Raw genomic sequence first — 23709 nt, 5'->3', positions numbered from 1 at the left:
GCTTTCAAAAATAACCAGCCTGGCTTATATCAGACAACAAAGAAAATGTATGAATGCATAATCCTTGTCCATGTCAGCTCTCGTTTAGAGTGAGTGGTCTAGACAATACCTCAATAAAAAATAAACTAGCTAGCATTAGCAGCATGTAGCTAAAAGTTATTACCAGTTATTATTGCATTACTAACAACATTAACAAGACCTGATTTTCATGACGTCATGTCTAGTTATAAATTAATACTAAGTAAAATGTCAGTGCCCATGGTTGGAGCTCACCTGGCTGTAAAATGTCTGACTCAGGAAAATCATCAAAATTGGAGGTGTCATCAATGCTCTTGATCTCAATCGAAATAGCAGCAGGTCTTTCTCTGTGTGCGACAACAATGTTAGGTTATATACCAGACAGAGGTCGAGGTTATACCCTCATATAATCTTATTAATATAACTTCAGTAAAAGGTTGGACAGGCTGAACGATATTAGAGAGTACTTTATTTCATTGTCTTTAATTCTTGTATTTTTTCTTGTAATATATCTACAAAGCTTTAATAAAAAAGAAATTCTATCCTTTTTTATCTGGGAAACCAGACATGAGTTTTTGCTGATTTTGCTCCTTATTTACCATATAATTCAGTTCATATCTCAATATAATTCATGTCTCAGCAGACAATCATACAGTTGGGGTCATAAGTTTACATACGCCTTGCAGAATCTGCAAAATGTTAATAATTAATTAATAATAATTAATAATTAATGTTAAAAAAAAAAAAAGAAAAAAAAAAGAGGGATCATAAAAATTGCATTTTGTTTTTTATTTAGTTCTGCCCTGGATAAGCTATGTCACACAGCAGATGTTTACATCTAGTCTATAAGACACAATAATAACTGAATTTACACAAATGAACCAGTTCAAAAGTTTAAATGTGCTCGATTCTTAATACTGTGTGTTACCTGATGATCAATGACTGTTTTTATGTTTTGTGATAGTTGTTCATGAGTCTCTGGTTTGTCCTGAGCAGTTAAACTGCCCGCTGTTCTTCAGTAAAATCCTCCAGGTCCTGCACATTCTTTGGTTTTCCAGCATCTTCTGCATATCTGACCCCTTTCCAACAGCAGCTATATAATGCTGAGATCCATCTTTTCACACTGAGGACAGCTGAGGGACTCGAACACGACTATTACAAAAAGCTGCAAACATTCACTGATGCTCGAGAAGGCAAAACGATACATTTAGACCCGGGGGGTGTAAACTTTTGAACAGGATGACTGGTGTAAATTGTTATTATTTTGTTTAAATATCTTATTTTTCATTTAGTACTGCCCTTCAGAAGCTACATAAGATATTTACGAAGACAAAATGAGCCCCGAAAACCAACAGCTGCTTGCTGGTGGTCTATTTAATACCTAAAATTACTTTTTATACTTTGTGTGTTTAGTTTGACAGGTAATTTGAAATGTCTTGACTTTTATGCGATACTGATGATGATGTCTTTCTGGTGCACTCACTACTAAGTGTTGTCTGAATTCAGTCCAGTAGCTACTACAGTCTTATGAACTGCCCTATACTGTATGTAGAGTAAATACTGAGTGAGGCATTTTGTCACATTTTGTTGAATGAATGCAGCATACCTGATGTGATCCCAGTCAACTGCCTCAAAGAAAGGGTGGCACTTTATTTCATCCACACTCAGTGCCCCAATCCTGTTCTCCGCATCTGTGCAATATCTGAAACACATACAAATACACACATATCCTGTATACACAACTTTAATAACTAAGGATTGCATTCATTTATGCACATAGTGAGGAGTTAATACTGAAATTGTGCATATGTGGAGTTTCTGTAAAACAGAGGCATGTCTTAAGCATGTAAACCCAGTTCTCTTGTGTGATACTGGGTCAAGCAGAGAGTAGCATTATGTCCAGCACAACTGTCTGACAGTTTGTGTCACTAATGTCCAGCTTCATTCTCTTCAACAATAATAAATGAATAAATTTTTGGAAAAGCACTGCAACTGTTTATTCTAGTTTTATTGTGTTTCTTGTTAAGTTTTTTGAAGCACAGCGACGTTTAGCTCACAGGAGAGATACCTGGCTTCACTGGGTGCTTGCTGATTTGTGAATTAGATAAGGCGGAGTGAAGAACACAAACAAGCCTTCTGTACCGGAAGCTGGGTTTCCAAATAAATTTCCTCAGCCATGTAATACACTTGTGCTGAGGCCATATTTAAACCATTTTTTAAATAATTTCTACATACTTTCCCATATTATTTATACTATAACTATAAAACACTGACTAATGTACCTCTAAGAACTGCCTGGGAGAACAGCCACTGCCCCTTTGCCCTCATTATCCTCACTCTTTCTCCATAGAAAATACTGAGCTACAATTTAGTAGCACTCATGCCACAGATGAAATGGGTTTTGGGTGTATTGTAATATAGTTTAATAGTGTAATAGACAAGTGGCTGTATTCTGTAAGTGTGCTGTTTCTGTACAGTTGCAATATAATCCTCTGCTTATCAGTGTAAACTACCTGGAAGAAAGCTGGAAGAAGGGGAGTAGAAGTCATATGGATACAAACCAGAATCTTTCCTTATTTTTCCACTTCTGTGAACACTGTGCCACTAGAAAACTTTCCAAAATACATTAACACACCAGGCAACTTTCGTGACTCACGACTTATGTAAAAAGCACTCTAGTGATTCCTACATGCTTTTCTAGCACTATGGAGAGTTAATTATGTTGCTGGAGACAGTATGTGAACTGACATTCATAATTGCTTACCAAATGATCTAAAGTACCAAAAAGTTTGAACATTTAAAGTTGTGTTGCCTGGAGCTTTAAAATTATTCTGCCCCAAAGAAAAGAAATCCATAATGACTGGGTATAGATCGCAGAAGGCTGAGGATTCACTGGACTCAAGAGGCAAGAAAACTTTGGTGAGCCAGCAAGAACAGATTAAATGACTGTTTTGTTAATTAAAAAAAAAAAGGTTTGGCAATGCATTACTGAGAAGGTGTCGGTGTAAGAAGCATCCCTGAGGTGTGATGCAAGTCACACACTTGATGTGGACCAATAAGGAAACAAGTTGAAGTTCCTTACATCAGGGACAGTCAACTAAGATAATACAAGGATGATGCTGCCAAACTTGACTTGGAGAGAAGCACTGTCCGGACAGATGCTGAGAGAGAGGGGCACAAGATAATGGAAGGATGTGATCAGAGCAATGAGGTGCCAAGTAGGAGGAGAAGAGGGGTACTCAACAGCGATAGTCCATGTATGTTAAGAAGGATGCAGCACAGGGCTTTGGCAAGGTTATTAAACAAATTCTTGCTGTTTGTTACACCTTTGGCTATAAGTGTAGCCCAAGCAATAATTTCCATTCCAACCAATGTCAAAAATCCAGATGAAGGGACGAGATCTGCTGCTGTGTGTTGTGTGTGTATAAGGTTTACATTAAAATAAATCGTGTTCTAGGTATAAATGCTATATTAAAGATGCTGACTTTGGTTGAGAATAGCAATAAGGGTGAAGCTGAAGGAGGAGTTTGTTAAAGTTCTCAGGGACAACACTGTTATACTTGAAAGGAACACCTGAATGGAGAAAGCTACAGAAGGGTGCCAAGAGTAGTACAAACTGAAAATAGCAGTATTTCAGGCTGCCAAAGACTCTCATCTTCACTAAAAGATGGCACAAAACTGGATTTGGAATTAATGATGTCCAACTAAATTGGTAGATCAGAAAATTAACAATGTCTTCCAGTGAACCACCACTGAATCAAGGAAATTATGAATTGATTTACCATTACATAGTCCCAGGCAAAATACTGAAGACGCTAAGTCCGTAAGCTACTAATCTTCTGTGAAGAGTACTATTATGAAGGGCTGCATGCCTAAAACTTAAGAATCACGGACTCTCATCTTTGTGTGACTAAAGCAGGGGATCTGATTGCGTTGCTGTTTGTTATAGTGATGCTATTTAGGATATTACTTTTATCATTCTCTGGATGAATAATTTACACGATGAACACATTGGTGGGGCTTCAATAAAATTAATCACCGAAGTTAACAAAATGCAGAGAGCAAAAGTTTAAACTTGCAATTTCTTCTCCCTGGCAATACTCCCTATATGTAAATGTCATATGTATTGGACAAGTATCTGCCATGAAAATGAGCAGGGAAGCTGAAGATTTTGTTCCCAAACAGGGTAGTATTTCAACTGTCTTTGAGCTAGATAGCTTGCAATAATTGCACTCAGAGATATACAGTGTGCTATGGACAGCCTGCAATCTCACTCCAAAGAACTGCACAAGCAGCACACTGAAGGATCATAACAGAGACAGGCCTTTCTCCCTCAGTAAGAGCTTGTGTTTTAGCCAACATTAATATTAGTAATATTAGTTTACTAATATTAGTGTTGTGTTTGCCTTTGATTCCCAGGGAGAATCTGACTCCCAACTGCATGTGTGGCACATAGAGCCTATTCCTAACATTGGATGTTCTCAAAAGTAGCAACAGAAATTGGTATGCCTACGCACGTGTATGTGAAGGGAAGTCCCATTCTGCTGTGGAGTCAGAAGTCAGCACTACAATGGCTTTGTTCTGATCTTGCAGATTAAAAATGAGGGCAGCACCAGGAGATTAGGCTGGTGATTCACAAACATATTGTTTTTAAAACAAATTGGAAAGTTTGATATTGCACATGTGACTGATTTATTGCATTAAATATTGTTACAAGTTTACCCCACATCACAAATACTGCAGCCCTATAAGGGTATTGAGGATGTGAACAGTTACACACAGACGGGAATATATCTGAATTATTAAAAGTTAAGTGGATGACATGGTAATACAGTGGACAGTTTTGCTGCCTCACAGCTCTACGGTCCCTGGTTCGCTCCTAAGCTTAGGTTATTGTCAATGCAGAACTTCTTTGCATGTTCTCCCTGTTTCCATGTGGTTTTTCTCTGGATTGTCTGCTTTCCTCCAACCTCTCAAAAACATGCCACTAAGTGGCTAAGATAAATTGCCCACAGGTGTGTCCCATCAAGGGAGTATTCCCGCCTCACGCCCAGTGTTCCCTGGATAGGCTACAGATCCACCGCAACCCTGACCAGGATAAAGCGATTACTGAATACTGTATACATTTTGAATACAGTAGGAAAATTTTATAATAAACGCAATGCAAATATATATATTTTTTTAATTAGAGTAGACAGTAAAAATTTCATTGAACTGTTTAAGAGACAGGCAGAGACAAATTCTGCAATGAACCTTTTGGGACTTAAAGACCTACCCTGTAATGTAATCGCAACTGAGTAAATGTAAATGACTTGTATTTACAGGACAGTGAAGTGCGATAACAAGTACTTTTTAAAGGATGCTAGAATCTTTTCCAACAGGTTCACAACAGGTTCACAAAAGTGCATGTGTGTATGTATGGATATGCCAATAATGTGTCTAACCTGAGGACCAAGTCTTTAGCTTTCTCTGAAATGGGAACCTCAGGGGGGAAGATCAGAGTTTCTCGCCAATTCATGACTTTCCTGTATGTTTCCTGTGGTGTCTCAGAACAGAAGGGTGGGTATCCTGGGAAGGAAAGACAGAGCATAACACATTTTAATGCCAATAGCACTAAGATCTATGGAAGAGTGCATTTTTATACAGCCGAAATGAAAGGATAGATACCCAACTTGACCTGAAAGAGTACTAACACAGAGCTACACAGATTCTAATTATCTTTCCAAACCCCATCAGTCTGCTTTATTCTCAGGGACTATATATTGAAAGTAGGATTTTTCCTGTATTTTGCGGTTTGTAGACAATAGGAAGATGTAGCAAAAAAAGAGAAAATGTGAAATATGTGAACCCAGTCTGATTTTCTTTAATTCAGCTGTGATAAAAACTCATTGGCATATTAACGCATCAGTGTGCAATCCGAGGCAATCCCAGAAGTTTTTAGTGAGCTAATACCAGCAGGCTAACTGAACACTAGCTCAAACTGAAGAACGAAAAGAGTCTTTGTATGTGCCAGGCTCACTGTAAAGGAGCAATAATAATAATAATAATAATAATAATAATAATAATAATAATAATAATCCTTCATTTGTCCACTGAAGATAAAACCCCTATCCCAAATTCTTATACCTGTTTGTTCACAGCCCATTTCGCACTACGGCTGTGAAGACACAGGCTAATATATATATTTTTTTAAGTAATTGATTTGTCAGCTGAATCTAGACTGAATCTGCCAATATAAAAAAAATAAACAATAAAATGCATAAACTACTTAAAGTATAATTAAAAATAAAATAAAAAGTCCAGTAAATTATGTATATATTAGTAATTGCTGCTGACTATACAACCAGTGTTGATAAACGGTTCTGTTTATTAATATCAGTGACAGGCCCGTCTTGTCTACCAGCCATCAGACGGTAGTTTCTGTTTCAGATGAATGGGTCATTGTGGCACGGCAGGTCACTCACCCTGAAACTGTGGGTTTATCCTCTGGGAGTGACCCAGGCATGCTGGCATATTCTCATTATACGCTAGCAAATGGAAAGTTTTTTCACTAGGAGTGAAACTCTTGGATTTAAAGCATCTCTTTCTGTGTCCACCCTAAAGATAAACATGGCAGCATTCACTACATAGCTTCATTACTTTTGTTTACTATGTTTAATATTTATCTGTTAATTTTGTGACTATGGATTTGCTAAGGACCTGAGTAAAATAGCAGTGCACAGCGTTTTACATTTTGGCCCATATCTTGAGAATGACATTATTATTATTCCATGGATTGCACAAACAAATTTGCCATTTGGGCCATTTATCCCCACCCACTTCGATTTTGAGCTAATTTTGAGTATGGCCACCAAATGGGGAACCATTTGTCCAACTGAGCTGAAATTTCATATACTGCATCTTTGTCCTAATCTGTAAATGAATTTCTAATGATAACTTTGATTGCCATCAGCCAATCAGATTTCAGCAGGCATTTGTCAGGGTCACCACTGAGCTAATGTTAGAAAACCTGAGCAGTATTCTCATCTAATCACACTAAAAATGTAACTTAAATATAACTTCACATTTATCAAATGTAGGTGGGAAAAGCTGGCACCAAGTGACATGGAAAAAAAGGTGCCAAAAAAAAAACAAACAAAAAAAAAAAACCCACATACAGGCATCCATTACATTTAATGGAAATTCAAGTTTGAAAATCCACAAGATTTTGATGGCTATCTGTATACAAGACTGCCTTTATTCTCAAAGCTGATTTATACAAATGCACTGGAGTGTATTTGCAGAGATGGAGTTTGCCAAGTAAGCATGGCACGCAGAGGCAAACTGCTGACTGACATGCAGTCCTCCAAAATTCTAACAGTGCGTTATGTGTATGTACAGTGCATCAACCAGCCTTCAGGCTTTCACTGTTTAGCTGAGGCAGGGAGCTGTGCTCAGTATGCAGTAGTGGCTTAATATATATACTCTTTTAATAAACAGTATCCACACTTGCCACTGACTCATCTTTTACTGGAGAAAATGTGAAAAAGCCCAAACTGTCCCCAGGTAGAGTTTAATATATAATTATACTGAAATATCAGTCATTTAGAACCCTGAAGGACATTGATGGACATTATTATGCATCTCTGATTTGTTGTGAAGGATTATGTGCACAAATATAAATGAGTTACTAGTTTCATAGAGACATAGAGATATTACAGTCATTTGGGTTTAGATTATTTAGTTAAGATTAACTACGTAATGCAACACAAACTTCCAACTTTAGCTAGCTATTAAATACAGTCTAGTTTCAGTATGCATGTCTGCAAATACTGTTAATATGCTATTCATGGTAAATCTGTTTTTGTTCTCAGGGACAAAAGAAGCTAAATATATACCGTGCCTTGCAAAAGTATTCAACCCCCTTAAAGGTCATCAGATTTGTCTGGATTACAAATGACACATACACAGCCACTATTCCAGCCAGTATTTTTTACAGCAAACCAAAATGCTCTTAAAGTAAATTTAAGATAAAGTACTAATTAATAAAGTCAAAATGTATTATTTGTCAGCAGATCTTTAAAAAAATTAAAACAGAAAAATGCAGCTTGCATAAGTATTTAGCCCCTTCAGACTAGTACTTGGTAGAACCAGCTTTTGCTACAGTAACAGCCGTAATTGCGTTGGGGTAAGTTCCTACCAGCTCTTCACGCTGTTTTGGGGTGATTTTCACCCACTCTTCCTGACAGATTTGCTCCAGGTTCTTCTTTTCCATGTTTTTTCTTTCTAGCCACCCTCCCATACAGTCCTCAACTATGCAGAACTCCTGAAATGGTTGTGTGGTGCACTTTCACTCCACTCTCAGCCACTGTACTCCTTCAGCGTGACTGTGGCTTCCCTCACCAGTCTCTGTCTTGCTGTTGTGCTGAGTTTTGAGGGAAGGCCTTGTCTAGGTAATGCTTGTGTGGTGTGACACAGCTTCCACTTCCTCACTATTGTTCCAACAGCTACCAAATGCGAATTCAACACTTGGAATCAACTTCAGACCTTAATTTGTCATGAAATATAGAGGAAACTGGCCAGGAAACTGCTTATCAGTCAATTGTCCAATTACTTTTGAGCCTGTGAAAATGGAGGGACTGTATAAAAAAAAAAAAAGGCTGTAATTCCTAAACAGTTAATGCAATATCCCCTTGAATTAAAGCTGAAAGCCTACACTTCAATCACGTCTTGATTGCTTCATTTCAAATTCATTCTGGTGGTGTACAGAGGCAAAATTATGAAAATTGTGTCACTGTCTAAATATTTATGGACCACACTGTATTTGTGTACAGTATTCTACCATCTTTAAATATGTCCAACTCAACATTAGTTAGCTACTAACAGTAAAATAGCCATTCCAAATGATTTTTCTGTTTTATTTACTAATATTAGACTTTTTAAAATGGAATGCTTTTACTAGGTGTCTAAATGTAAAAAGTAACGTGATGTGCTGTGCAGTAAATTCATTGTTTTCCTGTCAATAAATCTGGGCCTATATCATGTGTTGTACAAACTACAGTGTATTTATGTCCAAAACAAAAACAAACTATAATCACTTAATGCAACCAATCCAGTCATTCCTTAGCAGGAGCAATACATGAAGCAAACCAATGTGGATATGGCTGCAAGAGTTTGGGCAGGGCTAAGTTTGAAATGGAAATGAATTTGACAGAAAGTAAACTCATGCCTAGTAGATGGCTATTTGGTAGGTTAAACGTAAAGGAAACAAATCCAGATTGAAATAACCAATAAGGGCAAACATTTTATCAACAGGGTATCACAGGTGATAAAAGCAATCATCTCTCTAGTGTGAAATACTCCTTTGGCAGATTAGCACATGGGCTTACTCGACATGCTAATTTCAGGATACCTGTAACTTAGAGATGTATGCTAGAGTTTACTAGTTGGTATTTGGCACTTTTTGTGTGTCTTCTCTTTTCTCTGTACATCACTTGCCTGGAACAAGCTACGAGGAATGTTACTTCTGAAGGGTGCTCGGACTCTGTGGATCACTGTTTGCTGCTATGGTTAGGACACTAACTGCTTGGAAACCCATTTGGAGTTATTAGGATTTTTCTTCTCCTCTCTTTGAGGACACACAGCTAGAACCCTATTCGTTTTTTTCCAAGCAATCAGAGCTTGGAAACGCTAGCTCCACATGCAGAGGTTGTTCCATGAACACCAGATAACCAGCAAGGGCGCTGAAAAATACATGGATTTTTTCATTTGCAATAAATACAATTGTGATTATAGCCTTCTTTCCTTGGAACCTTTTCACTGAGCTCCCGCTGGATAGGTGCTGGTTCCTAATGACAGAGAACTCTGGTGGTAATCTGCTGATCCAAATAGCAATGCTAGTCCAAACATTACTGCAGGATGCATACTAGGCATAATGAGGAATGCTTTGCAGGTCAATCATTATTAACAAAATTAACAAAATTGGTTATATGACCCTGGACAGAAACCCTTGGTTCAAACACAAGTCTGCTCCAGAATCATCTGTCCATCATCGCATACCAGATTAACTTATTAACATGGCATCCGTAACCCACTTTTTGCTGAGGTGATCACTAGGAAAAGAGAGACGCATTTCAGTTTGGCATCCTGCACTGGCTCATAAGAAGAGGGATTAGAGTGAGAGGCACAAGGGTGAGAGCCCACACCGGGTACTGTACTGTAATTGTTGAATTCTGTGTAACGTGAGCAGAATCAGCAGTAGCGATGGAATGCATACAGCAGACTGTGAGTCTAGTCATAAAAGTTAGAGTGCATAGGCACACTGCTCTGCGTACAGCAGTGCAGTTTGAGGAGCTAATGCTCGCATTTTTGACACTTTCTTGTTTAGAATCTTTAAATATGGCAAAGAGAAAAACTCTTACACCTGTGAGGAAGTGAAGGAGTACCAGGCATACACTCTGAGGAAGACCACTGTAGACTCAGCAGGGAAAGCTGCTGAGTATGAACGACTGGATGTCATCCTGGATATGCAAGTAAATTCTTGTGCATATATACAGAGTGTCCCAAAAGTCTCCATACATTAGGGGAAATTAACCCTTTTAGCAAAATGTCTTCCAAAATTTTCATACTTAGTGTATATTATATATATTTTCAGATAGCCTTTAAGAATGCCTTTGACAAAAGAAGAACATGTTGTAAGACATGTAGCTGAACATGTAGCTGTTGTAAGGTTGCGATGGACATGCAATTACATGCGTAAGCAGATGTGTTAACATGAGATCATCATGAGTAGGAGAGACAATTCTGTGTGTGTTTACAAGGAAATGGCAATCATATGCAGGACGTTTTATAAATAAAGTTGCATTTTGCTAAAAAGTGTACATTTCCCCTATGTATGGAGACTTTCGGGAAACTCTGTACTGTATATTTATATACCTAAAGCCTTACAAAAGGGATTCAGCAGTCGTTGCATTGCTGGAATGGACTCAGTACTGTCTTTAGAGCACTGCTGCTCTGTTCTTCGAGCACAAGAGATCCAGTCTAGTTATCAACAGAGGGCACTGTAACATTCAAAATTATTGTTTCTCAGTAAGTCTGAGGTGAAATTTGGTATATTGCATCTTTGTGCTTCTAACAATGAATGAACTACTTAGAAAACGTGGATGCCATCAGCCATCAGCTTTCAGTCAGCATTTATATTCAGAGTTAATATCAGGTTTTTATCACAAAACGTATTATTAATGGTATTTATTATTGGTATTGGTATTTCTATTTTTGACCCTCTATTCACCCTCACACAAACTGGCCACTGTGCCACACTATTCGTGTTTGCTCATTTAAAAACAAGTATATCTCTTGTCAAATGAAGTGTACAGTCTTCTTCTGATTCTTCCTGACTTAAGCCATAAAAAGGTAAAGCATGTAATGCCCTAGCGTTATTATGCAAAATGTAATTTGTATCATATGCAAAACTTATGTTTGCTAACTTGTCATAGGATTTCTGATCTATCTTCTCAAAATCTGTTGTCCAAATACTCATGGGTCTGAGCAACAATATTTATTAAAATCACACTGACATCATTTGACAATATGGCTGCTTTAGCCTAATCAATCCCATTTAGATAAAGCTTATTTGACTTAAATTAAATAATATATTACTGAATAATTTCATGGATTCTCATGAAACTTGAAACCTGTGTCAGTGGTAAAGTATTGGCTTTGCTCAAATTCAATACAACATACAATATTCATGATACACTATATGGCCAAAAGTTTGTGGACACCTGACCATCACACCCAGATGTGCTTGTTGAATATCTCATTCCAGATTTATTCCCCTGTGTTTGCTGTTATAATGAGCTCCACTCTTCTGGGAAGCTTTCCACTAGATGTTGGAGCGTGGCTGTGGGGATTTGTGTTCATTCAGCTACAAGAGCATTAGTGAGGTCAGGCGCTGATGTTGGTGAGGAGGTCTGGGGTTCAGTCGGTGTTCCAGTTCATCCCAAAGGTGTTCAGTGGGGTTGAGGTCAGGGCTCTGTGCAGGACACTCGAGTTCTTCCACTCCAACCTTCACACACCATGTCTTCATGGAGCTCGCTTTGTGCACAGGGGCATTGTCATGCTGGAACAGGTTTCAGTCTCTTAGTTCCAGTGAAGGGAAACTGTAAAGCTACAGCACACAGAGACGTTCTATACAACTGCGTGCTTCCAAGTTTGTGGCAACAGTCTGAGGAAGAACCACATATGGGTGTGATGGTCAGGTGTCCACATACTTTTGGCCATATAGTGTATTTTCTGGCACCAATATAGTGTATATTGTGCAGTCATTCATTCATTCATTTTCAGTAAGCACTTCATCCTGGTCAGGGTTGCTATGGATCCGGAGCCTATCCTGGGAACACAAAGTGGGACTACACCCTGCATAGGATGCCTGTCCATCATGGATACTGTGCAGTCTAGGCCCATAATCAAAACTTATGGCACATATATTTCAGCCTGTAATGATGCTGGAGCAGATCGGCTGAAATGCGTTGAAGAATCTTCTACTCAGCACAGGATTTATTTTATGATATAGAATAAATAAAACTCTTGCTCGCATCACTGTTGCTCTGTTTCAGCCTGGTACCAAATGGCCCTTGGATCGGGAATGTTTGGGCTTGAACCAACTAATTCATAAACTTTACATTACTTATCAATTAAATCATTATCAGATGGATTTGTAAATTGTCTACAATGTTTGAATATACTTTCACCCAATTGTTTGCTATTAGAAACATGAGCTATCATGCCGAGAGCAGAAGGAATTTGGCATAGCAGTGACCTATGCATGTCTGAGTGTGAGATTTTAGTGAGGAACCTCTACCTCCACATTACTAATCACTATACGATCAACATCTCTGAAATAGTACAGCAAACTGGAAGTAAGGTTTGGCCAGAAATTCATATAAATCAATCAATCAACCAATCAATCAATAATCAGTACTAGCATTTTCAGCCATGTCAGCCAATTGTTTGTTGCCAGTGTGCAGTCATTAGACTGCATTTAAGATTAAACAAATATAGAAAAATGTATAATGCACCACACATCTATGTAATAAGATTTAATAAATGAAAAACAAAGTCTTGCAACCTTGCAAAATAAGCAAGGCCATCAAATCACATTACACAAAGTAATGTGAGCAGCACTTTTTGCAGTAATATGGCAGAAACACATTCTTCTTTCATGCTGCATCACCATTGAGTCAATAATATGAGAACTGTACAAGCATACCTATTAACATCTCATACATGATGACTCCCAAAGACCACCAGTCACACAGCTTATTGTATCCCGTCTGCATAAAGACCTCAGGGGCGATGTAGTCAGGTGTGCCAACAGTTGAGTATGCCTGTGCACATAAACAGGACTGAATTAAATTAATCTGCTATATGCATGGCGCTCTCCAACATTGGTGCACACACACACACACACACACACACACACTTACCAGCTGTCGTCTGTTTTTTTTCCATGTTTCCGCCTTCCTTTTTGAGTTCATATTCTGAAAAGCTAATAATACATATAATACACACATATATATTTCATTCAAGTATTTGGTATATTATTATGGTCTTTATAGAGCACTGAACTGTCTAAATATGTGGTGACACTTACAGAAGTCACTTGGAGGGTTATGTGTAAGGTTTCTATAAAACTCAGTGCGATGAGCCTTCTTCAAGCCTGTACATAGGCCAAAATCTGATAGCTTGACATGGCCCTAGGATTCAGCAGAACATGAGCCTGTCATGGCTTATAAGTATGACTGAAAAAGGATTCAACCAGAAAAAGGAAAAAGAAAACACACCGTAGCAGCAGCAACGCTGTTGAGTATAAAAATATGCTACAGCAGGAGGCCGTATGTATAATTGTGTGTGTGTGTGTGTCTTACCCGTGAGTCAAGCAGTAGGTTGTCAGGTTTGATATCCCGGTGAATGAAGCCCAGTTGGTGAATGGAGTCAATAGCCAAGACTGTCTCTGCTATATAAAACTGAGTGATCTCCTCTGAAAGAGTGTCTTTTTTCATAAGAAGTGTCATCATGTCTCCTGACCACACATAGAAAATAAATCAAAGTACCACTGAAAAAAGTCATATACAGGAAGAAAGGTTGTAAACATTAAATAGGCATACAAATTTAACAAAATAAGTAACAAACAAACAAATCAATTGGAGCTTTTGTAGGAAATTGGTTATGTGCTTTCAGTAAGTATCACAATATGATATTCTGTGAAATAAAGTGATATAAAGTGTTCAAGCAGAAGGAAACTATACTGTCATTTTCTGTTCTTACCTCCTGGCAGAAACTCCATGATGAGATAAAGGTTCCTTTTGTCCTGGAAACTATAGAACATTTTTACTACCCATGCTCCATCTGCCTCCACAAGGATGTCCCTCTCAGCCCTGATATGCGCCACCTACACAAAAAAAGGGACAGAGCTGAATCTAAATGCTAACTTAAATGCTAACTTAGCTAGGGCCAAGATGCTAGTTAACCTTAAAGGTTTCACTCATTATGAAAAAACATTATCAATTTAGGTGAAATGCTACATTGATGATTTGTGTCTACTATGCACAGTATTGAATTTAAATTTTGTGCAAAAATATACACCTGTTCCTTCTCTAGCATGTCTGCTTTTCGCAGGATCTTCATGGCATAGATGTGACCTGTGTCAATTTTCTGCACCAGACGCACCTGAGGACAAATAAAGCAATATTAACTGACACCGCCTGAAAGCCTCGCCCGTTCCCTGATCTCACAAAGGTAAACGGAGAATATTTTGAGTTCATTAATATGAAACAAAAAAGGTTTGCCAAAAATGGTCAAAATGACAATCAGTCAAAAATGTCGAAAATGAGAAGTAAAATCTAACACTTGTTAATGGAGTTGATTGTGATGATAATTACAAAGTGATTAAAAATGCTGTTTTTTCTGCACCGGTCAGCACTCAGATGTGTTTATACACTTTTTATAGCAGGAGAATAACAGAGGAAATCTCAGCTATGTGGATATAAACAACCAATCTGTAAAAGAATTATATTAAAAATACAACCCTATTTGTTCCTTTTTTTGTTGCACATTACTTTAGAATCTCCTAAAAATCTACCATCCAGCTGATGTTCTGCACTTGCTGCTGCTGGCAAGCAGTTCCTTAGAGCACAGCTCGTAGGTTATTGCACCCTCCCCTACTCCCCTAAAACCTGAAATGGTGGAAATGCTTGTTTTCCTGTCTTTTTTTAGGCTATCAGTTCCGGACGATGAATTCATTTATCACATTTTTTAAAAAATGGCAAACCACGAGCAAGGAAAAATCAATCTCACACAAACCTAGCTAATACAATAATCTGCTACAGTAGATCAGTAAAGGGAGGATCAGTACAGTACATCTATCTGTCTGTATGAGCTAGGGTTCTCACGATTTTAACTTCGACACCAATACAAATTTTAGTATCATGATGTTTGATACTATGACAAAAATGATGCTTCACCAGTTAAAACATCTGATTGCTTGTTATACTCTCACTGAACACTTTATTAGGAACACCTGTACACCTACTCATTCATGCAATAATCTAATCAGCCAATCGTGTGGCAGCAGTGCAATGCATAAACTCATGCAGGTACGGGCCAGCAGCTTCGGGTAATGTTCACATCAACCATCAGTCTGGGGAAAAAATGTGATCTCTGTGATTTTGATGGTGCCATGACGGGCTGGTTTGAGGATTTCTATAACTGCTGATCTCCCGGGATTTTCACGCACAGCAGTCTCTAGAGTTTACTCAGAATGGTGCAGTAAAGAAAAACATCCAGTGAGTGGAGGTTCTGCAGACAGAAACATCTTGTTGATGAGAGAGGTCAATGGAGAACGGCCAGACTGCTCGAGCTGACAGAAAGGCTACAGTATCTCAGATAACCACTCTGTACATTTGTGGTGAGCACAAAAGCACAACACATTGAACCTTGAGGTGGATGGGCTACAACAGCAGAAGACCACATCGAGTTCCACTTCTGTCAGCCAAGAACAGAAAGCTGAGGCTGAAGTGGGCACAGATTCACCAAAACTGGACAGAAGACGACTGGAAAAACCGTAGCCTGGTCTGATGAATCTTGATTTCTGCTTTCTGCAGATGATAGGGTCACCAACGGCATGAATCCATGAAGCCAACCTGCCTTGTGTCAACAGTCCAGGCTGGCGGAGGTTGTGTAATGGTGTGGGGAATGTTTTCTTCAATGTCTCACTTGAATGCCATGGCCTATTTGAGTATTGTTGCTGACCATGTGCATTTCTTCATGGCCACAATTTACCATCTTCTAATGGCTACTTACAGCATGATAACGCACCATGTCACAAAACAAAATCATCTCAAACTGCTTTCATGAACATGACAATGAGTTCAATGTTCTTCAGTAGCCTTCCCAGCCACCAGATCTGATTCCAGTAGAACACCTTTGGGAAGCACGAAAGTGCACCTGAAAAATCAGTAGGAACTGTGTGATGCAATCATGTTAACATGGACCAGAATCTCAAAGAAATATTTCCAACATCTTGTAGAATCCATTCCATGAAGAATTGAGGCTCTTTTGAGAGCAAAGGGAGGCCCTACCCAGTGTTACTATGGTGTTCCTAATAAAGTGCTCAGTGAGTGTAGTTTATTGTACTGATTAAAAATACAGCTTAAAATTTCTCTATTCTTCATTGAAGAGAGAGATGTGAACTAGGCAGGGCATGTGGACACAGAGCTGAGCTGCACCAGAGCAGAAATGTTTATTTGTGTTTTGCCCTTTTTTTTGTTTGAGCTGGCAAAAGAAGAACTGACGCTCCAGTTAAAAAGAAAATAAAAATCCTAGTCATGCTCCCCAAGCCTGCGTTCAGCATGCTCTTTTCTCTTCACACTGGCCCTGGAGTCACAAAGCTGCTGAAACCAGGGAGTGAGGAAGATATGCCATCATGGAGGCCTTGCCCCTCACAGGGTTTAAAAATGCCTCCACCAAACACCAGCCCATCCTCGACCTGTGCGCTAAGCAACAACTGAGGCTTGAGGCTATCATCTAGGCATAGACTGAGGATCAACAGGTGCTTTACGGAATAGTATACCGTTAAAGAAAGCAAATTATTTATAATCGCAGTATTGGGTGTCACCCAGATGAGGATGGGTTCCCTTTTGAGTCTGGTTCCTCTCAAGGTTTCTTCTTCATATCATCTCAGGGAGTTTTTGTTTGATTTCAGTAAACCGAGCCTATAAATACACACCAACCTCTCCAAAAGCTCCTCTTCCAATGACTTTGAGTGACTCAAAGTCGCCAAGCCCCAGTCGAGTTCGCTTTAACCTCAGGAACTCTGTCTCCTTACGCGCATGCTGGGAGCGCCTCATGATCTTCTACAGTATGAACACAGAGACATCCCAGCTCAAATTTCATATTATTATAAGTTAACATTGTACATATATATTGTATACTGTTTATAAAAAATAACAAATAATATCTGAAAAAAGGTGTCAATGTACTGCATTCAAACATTTTGGAATTTTAACATTATACAGGCTAACTTAAACTTTAATATAGCAGCCAATGTAATTCATGAGATTACAACTGACCTACTACCTGTGAAAATCACTCTCTAGATTAAAAATTATGGGTTATGTTGTAAAATGAGATGTTACAGTGATGCTTAAAGAGTGGAATCTAGTTTCCTATATGGTCAGGACCAACATCTGACATCTTGATGAAAGCTGATTTACTGAACCCAGAAATGGACCTATTGAGGAATGAAAAGACTGTATATAAACTTGCAGTTCACCTCTTCATCAGGTAAGCCTTCCTCATCCATCACCTTCTCCAGTTTCTTCTGCCTGAAAATAAAGTTATTGTGCTGTTATATCTTTAGAAAACATTTGGATACAATAGGCATAACTTGGTAATAGTGTGCCTATTTCTCCACAACTTTAGTGTCAGAAAATAATATTATTAGGCCCCAGTCACAATTTTTTGAGCATAAAATATATTTTTATGTTTCTTACAGCAGAACAGCAACATCTTACTAGAAGAAAGTAAAGGTTTGAAGTAAGTCAGAAAAGGAAACTACTACCAATAAATGATGCTAACATTGCCCTACAGTATTACTAATTAGCTGATTAGGGGAATTTCTTTAGGATGTTTATAGTACCAATAGTTTAGAGTACCAATAGTTTAGAGTACCAATAGTTTTCCTAACACCCACTTATACTATACTGCTACACTGTTTGGTTTTATGAACCAAGAACAGTCATAACTCCTTCAATCTCTCTTTATCCCTTCAATGAACTCAATGAATTAAATTTACTTTTTTTTTTTTTTTTTTTTTAAATAAAATATGTTTAAAAGAAAGTTTAATGTGAAAGTTGTAGGAAATGTTTGTCTATGAGATTTCAGACCAGTTTTTTCTGTTCGTTGTATGAAATTTGTTGTGTTCATTTCATCATTTGGTGTAACTGCAGTGCAGTTATAGGACATAAATATAAGTTCATGACTTACTGAAGTTGTAAGTACTGTAAGATTGTAAGCGTATTAAGGTCTTAAAAATTATGACTGTGATTTTCCCTCTAAATAATATATTTATATCATTTAGACTGTAAATCACAGTCATCATTTTTAAGACCATTGCCAACCAATGATGATGAAAAAATGCACATAATTACATTTTTTTAATAGTAATATATGTGTACACCACATTTTAAATCAACAATTGCAAAATATATGGTTGATTTTTATATTTTAAAAACTTCCTTTTCAAAATGTTTTTTTCAAAATTTTTTGTTTTAAAAATTTCATCAGTTACCCAGGTGTTAATTCTAGCCCAAGATATCTTGTATCTTGATACACTATAAAGGCTTTAGATGCTCATGGGTCAGTCTGAACCAAAGGTTTTCAGGTGTGCTTCATTATTTTTTCACTAATTTTGCAGATGTAATTTTTTCCTTACACCTCACAATGTTTTCATTAAATGTATAACAGATAATTATATGTTTCAATAGCAAATAGACAAAAGTGTTTGTGCAGCATGGGAAAAAAACAGACATGTAAAAACAGAAGTGGAATATAAAGCTTTACTTGCATGTGACCACTGTTAAACCACTGCATATCTGTTGCTGGTGAGAAGACATATATTGATTATTATGGGCACTGATTTGCTGCTTTTTTCCCCAAGAAGATTTGGCAATCCTGCTACTTTAAAAAATCTGATGGTCACTGGAGATGCAACTGAGGCATGAAAATGCCATTTGTGACTGGATTGACAGAAGTTAATACCAATACCAAACGGTTTAATGCTTAGTGTAAAACATGCTTCTTTTCCCAGAGAAGAGCTACAGCAAGCTTACTAGAGTTGTCAAAATACTAACTGTGGAGAAGCAGATAGAGTCAAGGCTTTTGGCCTATAGCCAAATCTCTGAAATGAAAAATTACTCAAACTTTCAATAAAAGTATTTATAATTACTGAAGCTCTCCAACATATACTGTAATGTTACATGCATTCATTCTGTTTAAGTGTTTCTAGCACGTTGTACAGGGCATTAAGTGAATGTCGCTTATTCCTGTTATTTTAGGTGTCTGCATTCTCATTGGTTGTTTATAGTCACATTGATTGTTAGTCACATGATCAGAGCAGCCGTTTTTCCTATAAAACAAGCTAGAAAACAGTATGATTCAAGACCTCTTTTAATCTTGCTCCATCTGCCTGTGTGATCCTTGGAGAAGTTTTGTTTGTGAGTAGATTCATCTATGTTTTCAGAAATTATTTCTGCTCATAATTCATTATTTCATAATCACTTTTGTATTATTTATAGTTTCATATTACAACAACCTGACCACATGGAAGTGCTGTATCTTCATTAAACAGACGTACAAGTGCACATTGATAACTCACTTTATTCTCCTTCATCATTGAGGCACCTAGTGCTACTTCAGTCAAGTCAGTCAAGAGTGTTTAGCTATCTGGTGATGTGTGACTTGCTCACTCAGGTGCCAGAAAATACACTATATGGCCAAAAGTATGTGGACACCTGACCATCACACTCGTATGTGGTTCTTCTCCAGACTGTTGCCACAAACTTGGAAGCACGCAGTTGTATAGGATGACATTGTGTGCTGTAGCATTACAGTTTCCCTTCACTGGAACTAAGAGGCCCAGACCTGTTCCAGCATGACAATGCCCCTGTGCACAAAGCGAGCTCCATGAAGACATGGTGTGTGAAGGTTGGAGTGGAAGAACTCGAGTTTCCTGCACAGAGCCCTGACCTCAACCCCACTGAACACCTTTGGGATGAACTGGAACACCGACTGAACCCCAGACCTCCTCACCAACATCAGTACCTGACCTCACTAATGCTCTTGTAGCTGAATGAACACAAATCCCCACAGCCACGCTCCAACATCTAGTGGAAAGCTTCCCAGAAGAGTGGAGCTCATTCTAACAGTACAGGGGAATAAATCTGGAATAGGATGTTCAACATGAACATCTGGGTGTGATGGTCAGGGGTGCACAAACTTTTGGCCATATTGTGTTATTTACATATTACCATTGGGTGTGCCAGATCTGAGTAGAGGTCAGGATGCTTGTCAGGCAGCTGTTTAGCCAAGTGGCTAGGGTTGGCTGTTTTGCACTGGAGGTATATATATAACTCCTTTTGCATCAACAAGGTAAGCACAATATGCACAAACTTTACATACTCAAAAAATGTGCTGCGCCACATAAACAATGAACCATGCTGTCTTTTACACTGTGGCTCAGCACAAAGCATTTTTTAGGGGTCCAAGCACTGAAGGTGCTGGAACCCTATTGTAATTGTTAGGATTTTCTTCTTCTTATTATTTTTCTGCCATAAAACGAATTGTGCACACAGAACTATAAGTCCTACAGACATAAAACTTGGTAAGTAGGTAGTGCTCCCTCCCGCTACTCAGGCAAGGGAGACGGGCCCATTCTGCCCAGTGGTGGTGCTACAGTGCAGGGTTTTATGTTTTGTTCCATATCTCATGAACCACAAGTCCTACAAACAAAATTCTTTCATCCACTGATTCCTTGGGTTCTCCTAAACAAAAAAGCCATGTAGCCCCACCCACTTTTTGCTAATTTAACTTTTGTGAACTAGTTCTAGGATTTTTGGCCAACCTTCACAACATTTATGTTAAATTACTCAGGACTGTGTAAATCTCAGTAATTATCAAAAACATGTTGACACTTTTAAACAATATGGTCGCCATATGTCAATCGATTCTAAGGAGGCGGTGCTGTTCAGTCAAACTGCTGTAATTTATTATTTGATAATATGGATTTAAACCAAACTTCATAGTCATTTTCAAGTACAAGGTTCTAAGGATGTGTGCTCACTTTGGGGTGTGGTCATTGAAAGGGACCAGAGTAAGAACCAAAAAGCTGTTTCTTAGGAACTGTAAGTCTGTTTCAGCTGAGATTTGGTATGCAGCAACTGGACTTTGAATCAGTTAATTACTTAAAAACACGGCCACCTGCAGCCAATCAGATTTAGCAGGCATTTCACAATGCTAATTTACTCAAACAGCTATAACTTATGACTGCTTGCATGGATTCGCATGAAACTTGAAAGCCATGTACAGAACAAGATTCTGAAGTCAAAATCAAAGTTTGGAGTGTGGTCATACAAAAGGGGTGGAGTGGCAGTCAGGAACCATAAGTCTGATCATGGTGCATCAATGTGGTAAGTGGATTTTTGATAATGACCTACTTACATAAAAACATGGGCACCATCACGCAATCAGCTTTCAGCTGATTTCAGGTTTTTTTTGTCAGGGTTAGTATTGAGCTATCGTTAGGAAACTTGACTGGTAGGTTCAGGTCAGAACCCACTAATACAATCTCAGTTTACCCACTGGGGCCATTATTCATGTATGTGAACACTAAAAGAAGCATATGTCTTGGAAAACAAGTTCTAGAGTAAAAATTATTATTTTTTTAAGTTTAATTTGTTTGCTCCAATGCTAGAAATTGCCTTTTGGGCCCTTTAGCTATGCTCACTTAAATTTGTGATCATTGCCAGGCATTTTCTTACTTGTTGAAGCAAACACAGGTCCATAGACAGAGCCTATGAAAAATCAAGGTGGTCACACGGCTCCGCAAGGTAAAGACCCAGAAGGTAAGACCCACCAGCCACAGCTAAACTCGTCTATGATTTCTTTCAGCAAGTGTGGGCAAGAGGTAGTTTTACCTTTGAACAGAAGGAGAAGAACCAGGTAAAAAGCTGCTGGACTCATTGTTTGTTTACAGAGCCTTGCTTAGACTGACTGCTCCTAAATGGACTGTGATGCCAGGCATTCTGGGTACCACCACAACGGATACACCATGGAATTAGCATCAAAGTCATGCACCACAACAAATGCACTATAGGAGGAAGCAGGTGAAGAGACACGGCTGAAGGCTACTAATTTTTTTGAACAGCCCTCCCACGTGCCAACTGCATGCTGTCCACTTCATTTACCAGTATGCCTGGAAATTAATAACATGAAATAAAAACATTAGTGAAAAGTGTATTACATCTCTGTGCTTCAGGCACATAACTCGGTGTCACATCAGAGGAAGCTAACCATGTTTAATTTTATGTTTTAATGCTCAGCTTTTTTATTTTGTTCTGTGCTGCTAAGGGTATGAATGGATCATGCGAACACTCTCAGTCACTGTACTTTTTTTAAATTTAAGTTTCAGTCATTGTAGTTTTATAATGTTAACAGTTTTAATCAATTCAAAATGGAAACCTAAGGCACATATTCAGGCAATGCTTATTTTATTGAAAATATTATTGAAAATCAGAATCAGAATCATTTTATTCGCCATAGAGATTTACAAGTAATAGAAATTTTTATTGGTGTTTGGTGACAACACAATACATTCAACACATACACATCACAGATAAGACAACACAATTACCATTATAATATCCAAATATATCACCTTACACAAAAATTGATAGATTGGTTATAATTTATATTACAGTGAAGGTAGAAATAGCAGGTAAATGCAGCATTAATCAGCGTGGTACAATTGTGATATATAATAAGTAATAATAGCAATGACATAGTAATGACAATAATTGATAAATGATAACATTTAATAAATACTAATAATCATTAATGACATTTAAAATAACAATAATAATAAGAAGAAAAAGAAGTAAAGCCGCAAGCAGCATTTTCGGGGGCCAAGCGCCCAAACTCAGTGAGCCACACATACACAGACGTGCTACAGTTGTTGCCTAAGCAATCACAGGAAAGCAGAGCCATAACTTTAGGCGAAGGGATTCAAGATTTGTAGTTTCACTCATGATGTGTATGTTTCGACCACGGACAGTGGTGGAATTCTCTGACTGTAGGAAGAAAGGTCTAGATGAACAAATGGGCAGCAGGGTGGCATTGCTGCTGGAGCTGCCGCTACTGCTGTGACCTGTGGAGTCGTCTGTTGCTATTCTGACCTTTCGTCGTAATTGGTACTGCTCTGACCTAATTTTTTTTTTCTTGCAATTTAAAAACATCTAAGGTACTGATGTTTTTTCTCATCAGTCAGGGTCTTTTTTCTCCACTTGCAAGGTCCTTGCTGTGATACAGCCTCACTTCTTGTTTGGCAGCTTTGCTGTCAGATTTGTTAGCACATTACTGGCAAACCATTTGGTATAT

At 38.2% G+C, this 23709-nt stretch overlaps 1 protein-coding gene across 3 annotated transcripts in view; it reads right to left on the bottom strand.

The window, feature by feature from the left end:
• Positions 1-23709, bottom strand: part of stk38l (serine/threonine kinase 38 like) — a 44172-nt gene that overhangs the window by 7088 nt on the left and 13375 nt on the right. For 2 of the 3 annotated variants that reach the window (XM_026943512.3, XM_053241814.1), the window contains exons 3-13: positions 17831-17882; positions 17289-17411; positions 14644-14727; positions 14326-14449; positions 13926-14080; positions 13652-13754; positions 13485-13546; positions 13268-13385; positions 5463-5586; positions 1625-1720; positions 274-365 (exon numbers count right to left, since the gene is read on the bottom strand). In XM_026943512.3, coding sequence (XP_026799313.1) covers positions 274-365; positions 1625-1720; positions 5463-5586; positions 13268-13385; positions 13485-13546; positions 13652-13754; positions 13926-14080; positions 14326-14449; positions 14644-14727; positions 17289-17411; positions 17831-17882 — 1133 coding nt within the window. Of the gene's footprint in view, positions 1-273; positions 366-946; positions 1721-5462; positions 5587-13267; positions 13386-13484; positions 13547-13651; positions 13755-13925; positions 14081-14325; positions 14450-14643; positions 14728-17288; positions 17412-17830; positions 17883-23709 lie in introns of all 3 variants that reach the window. The other variant, XR_008304773.1, reaches the window with a different exon arrangement.

The sequence above is a fragment of the Pangasianodon hypophthalmus genome, chromosome 18 (genome assembly GCF_027358585.1).
Source record: "Pangasianodon hypophthalmus isolate fPanHyp1 chromosome 18, fPanHyp1.pri, whole genome shotgun sequence".
NCBI lineage: Eukaryota > Metazoa > Chordata > Actinopteri > Siluriformes > Pangasiidae > Pangasianodon > Pangasianodon hypophthalmus.
The sequence above is the reverse complement of the archived record's forward strand: the minus strand, read 5'-3'. Positions and strand labels throughout refer to the sequence as shown.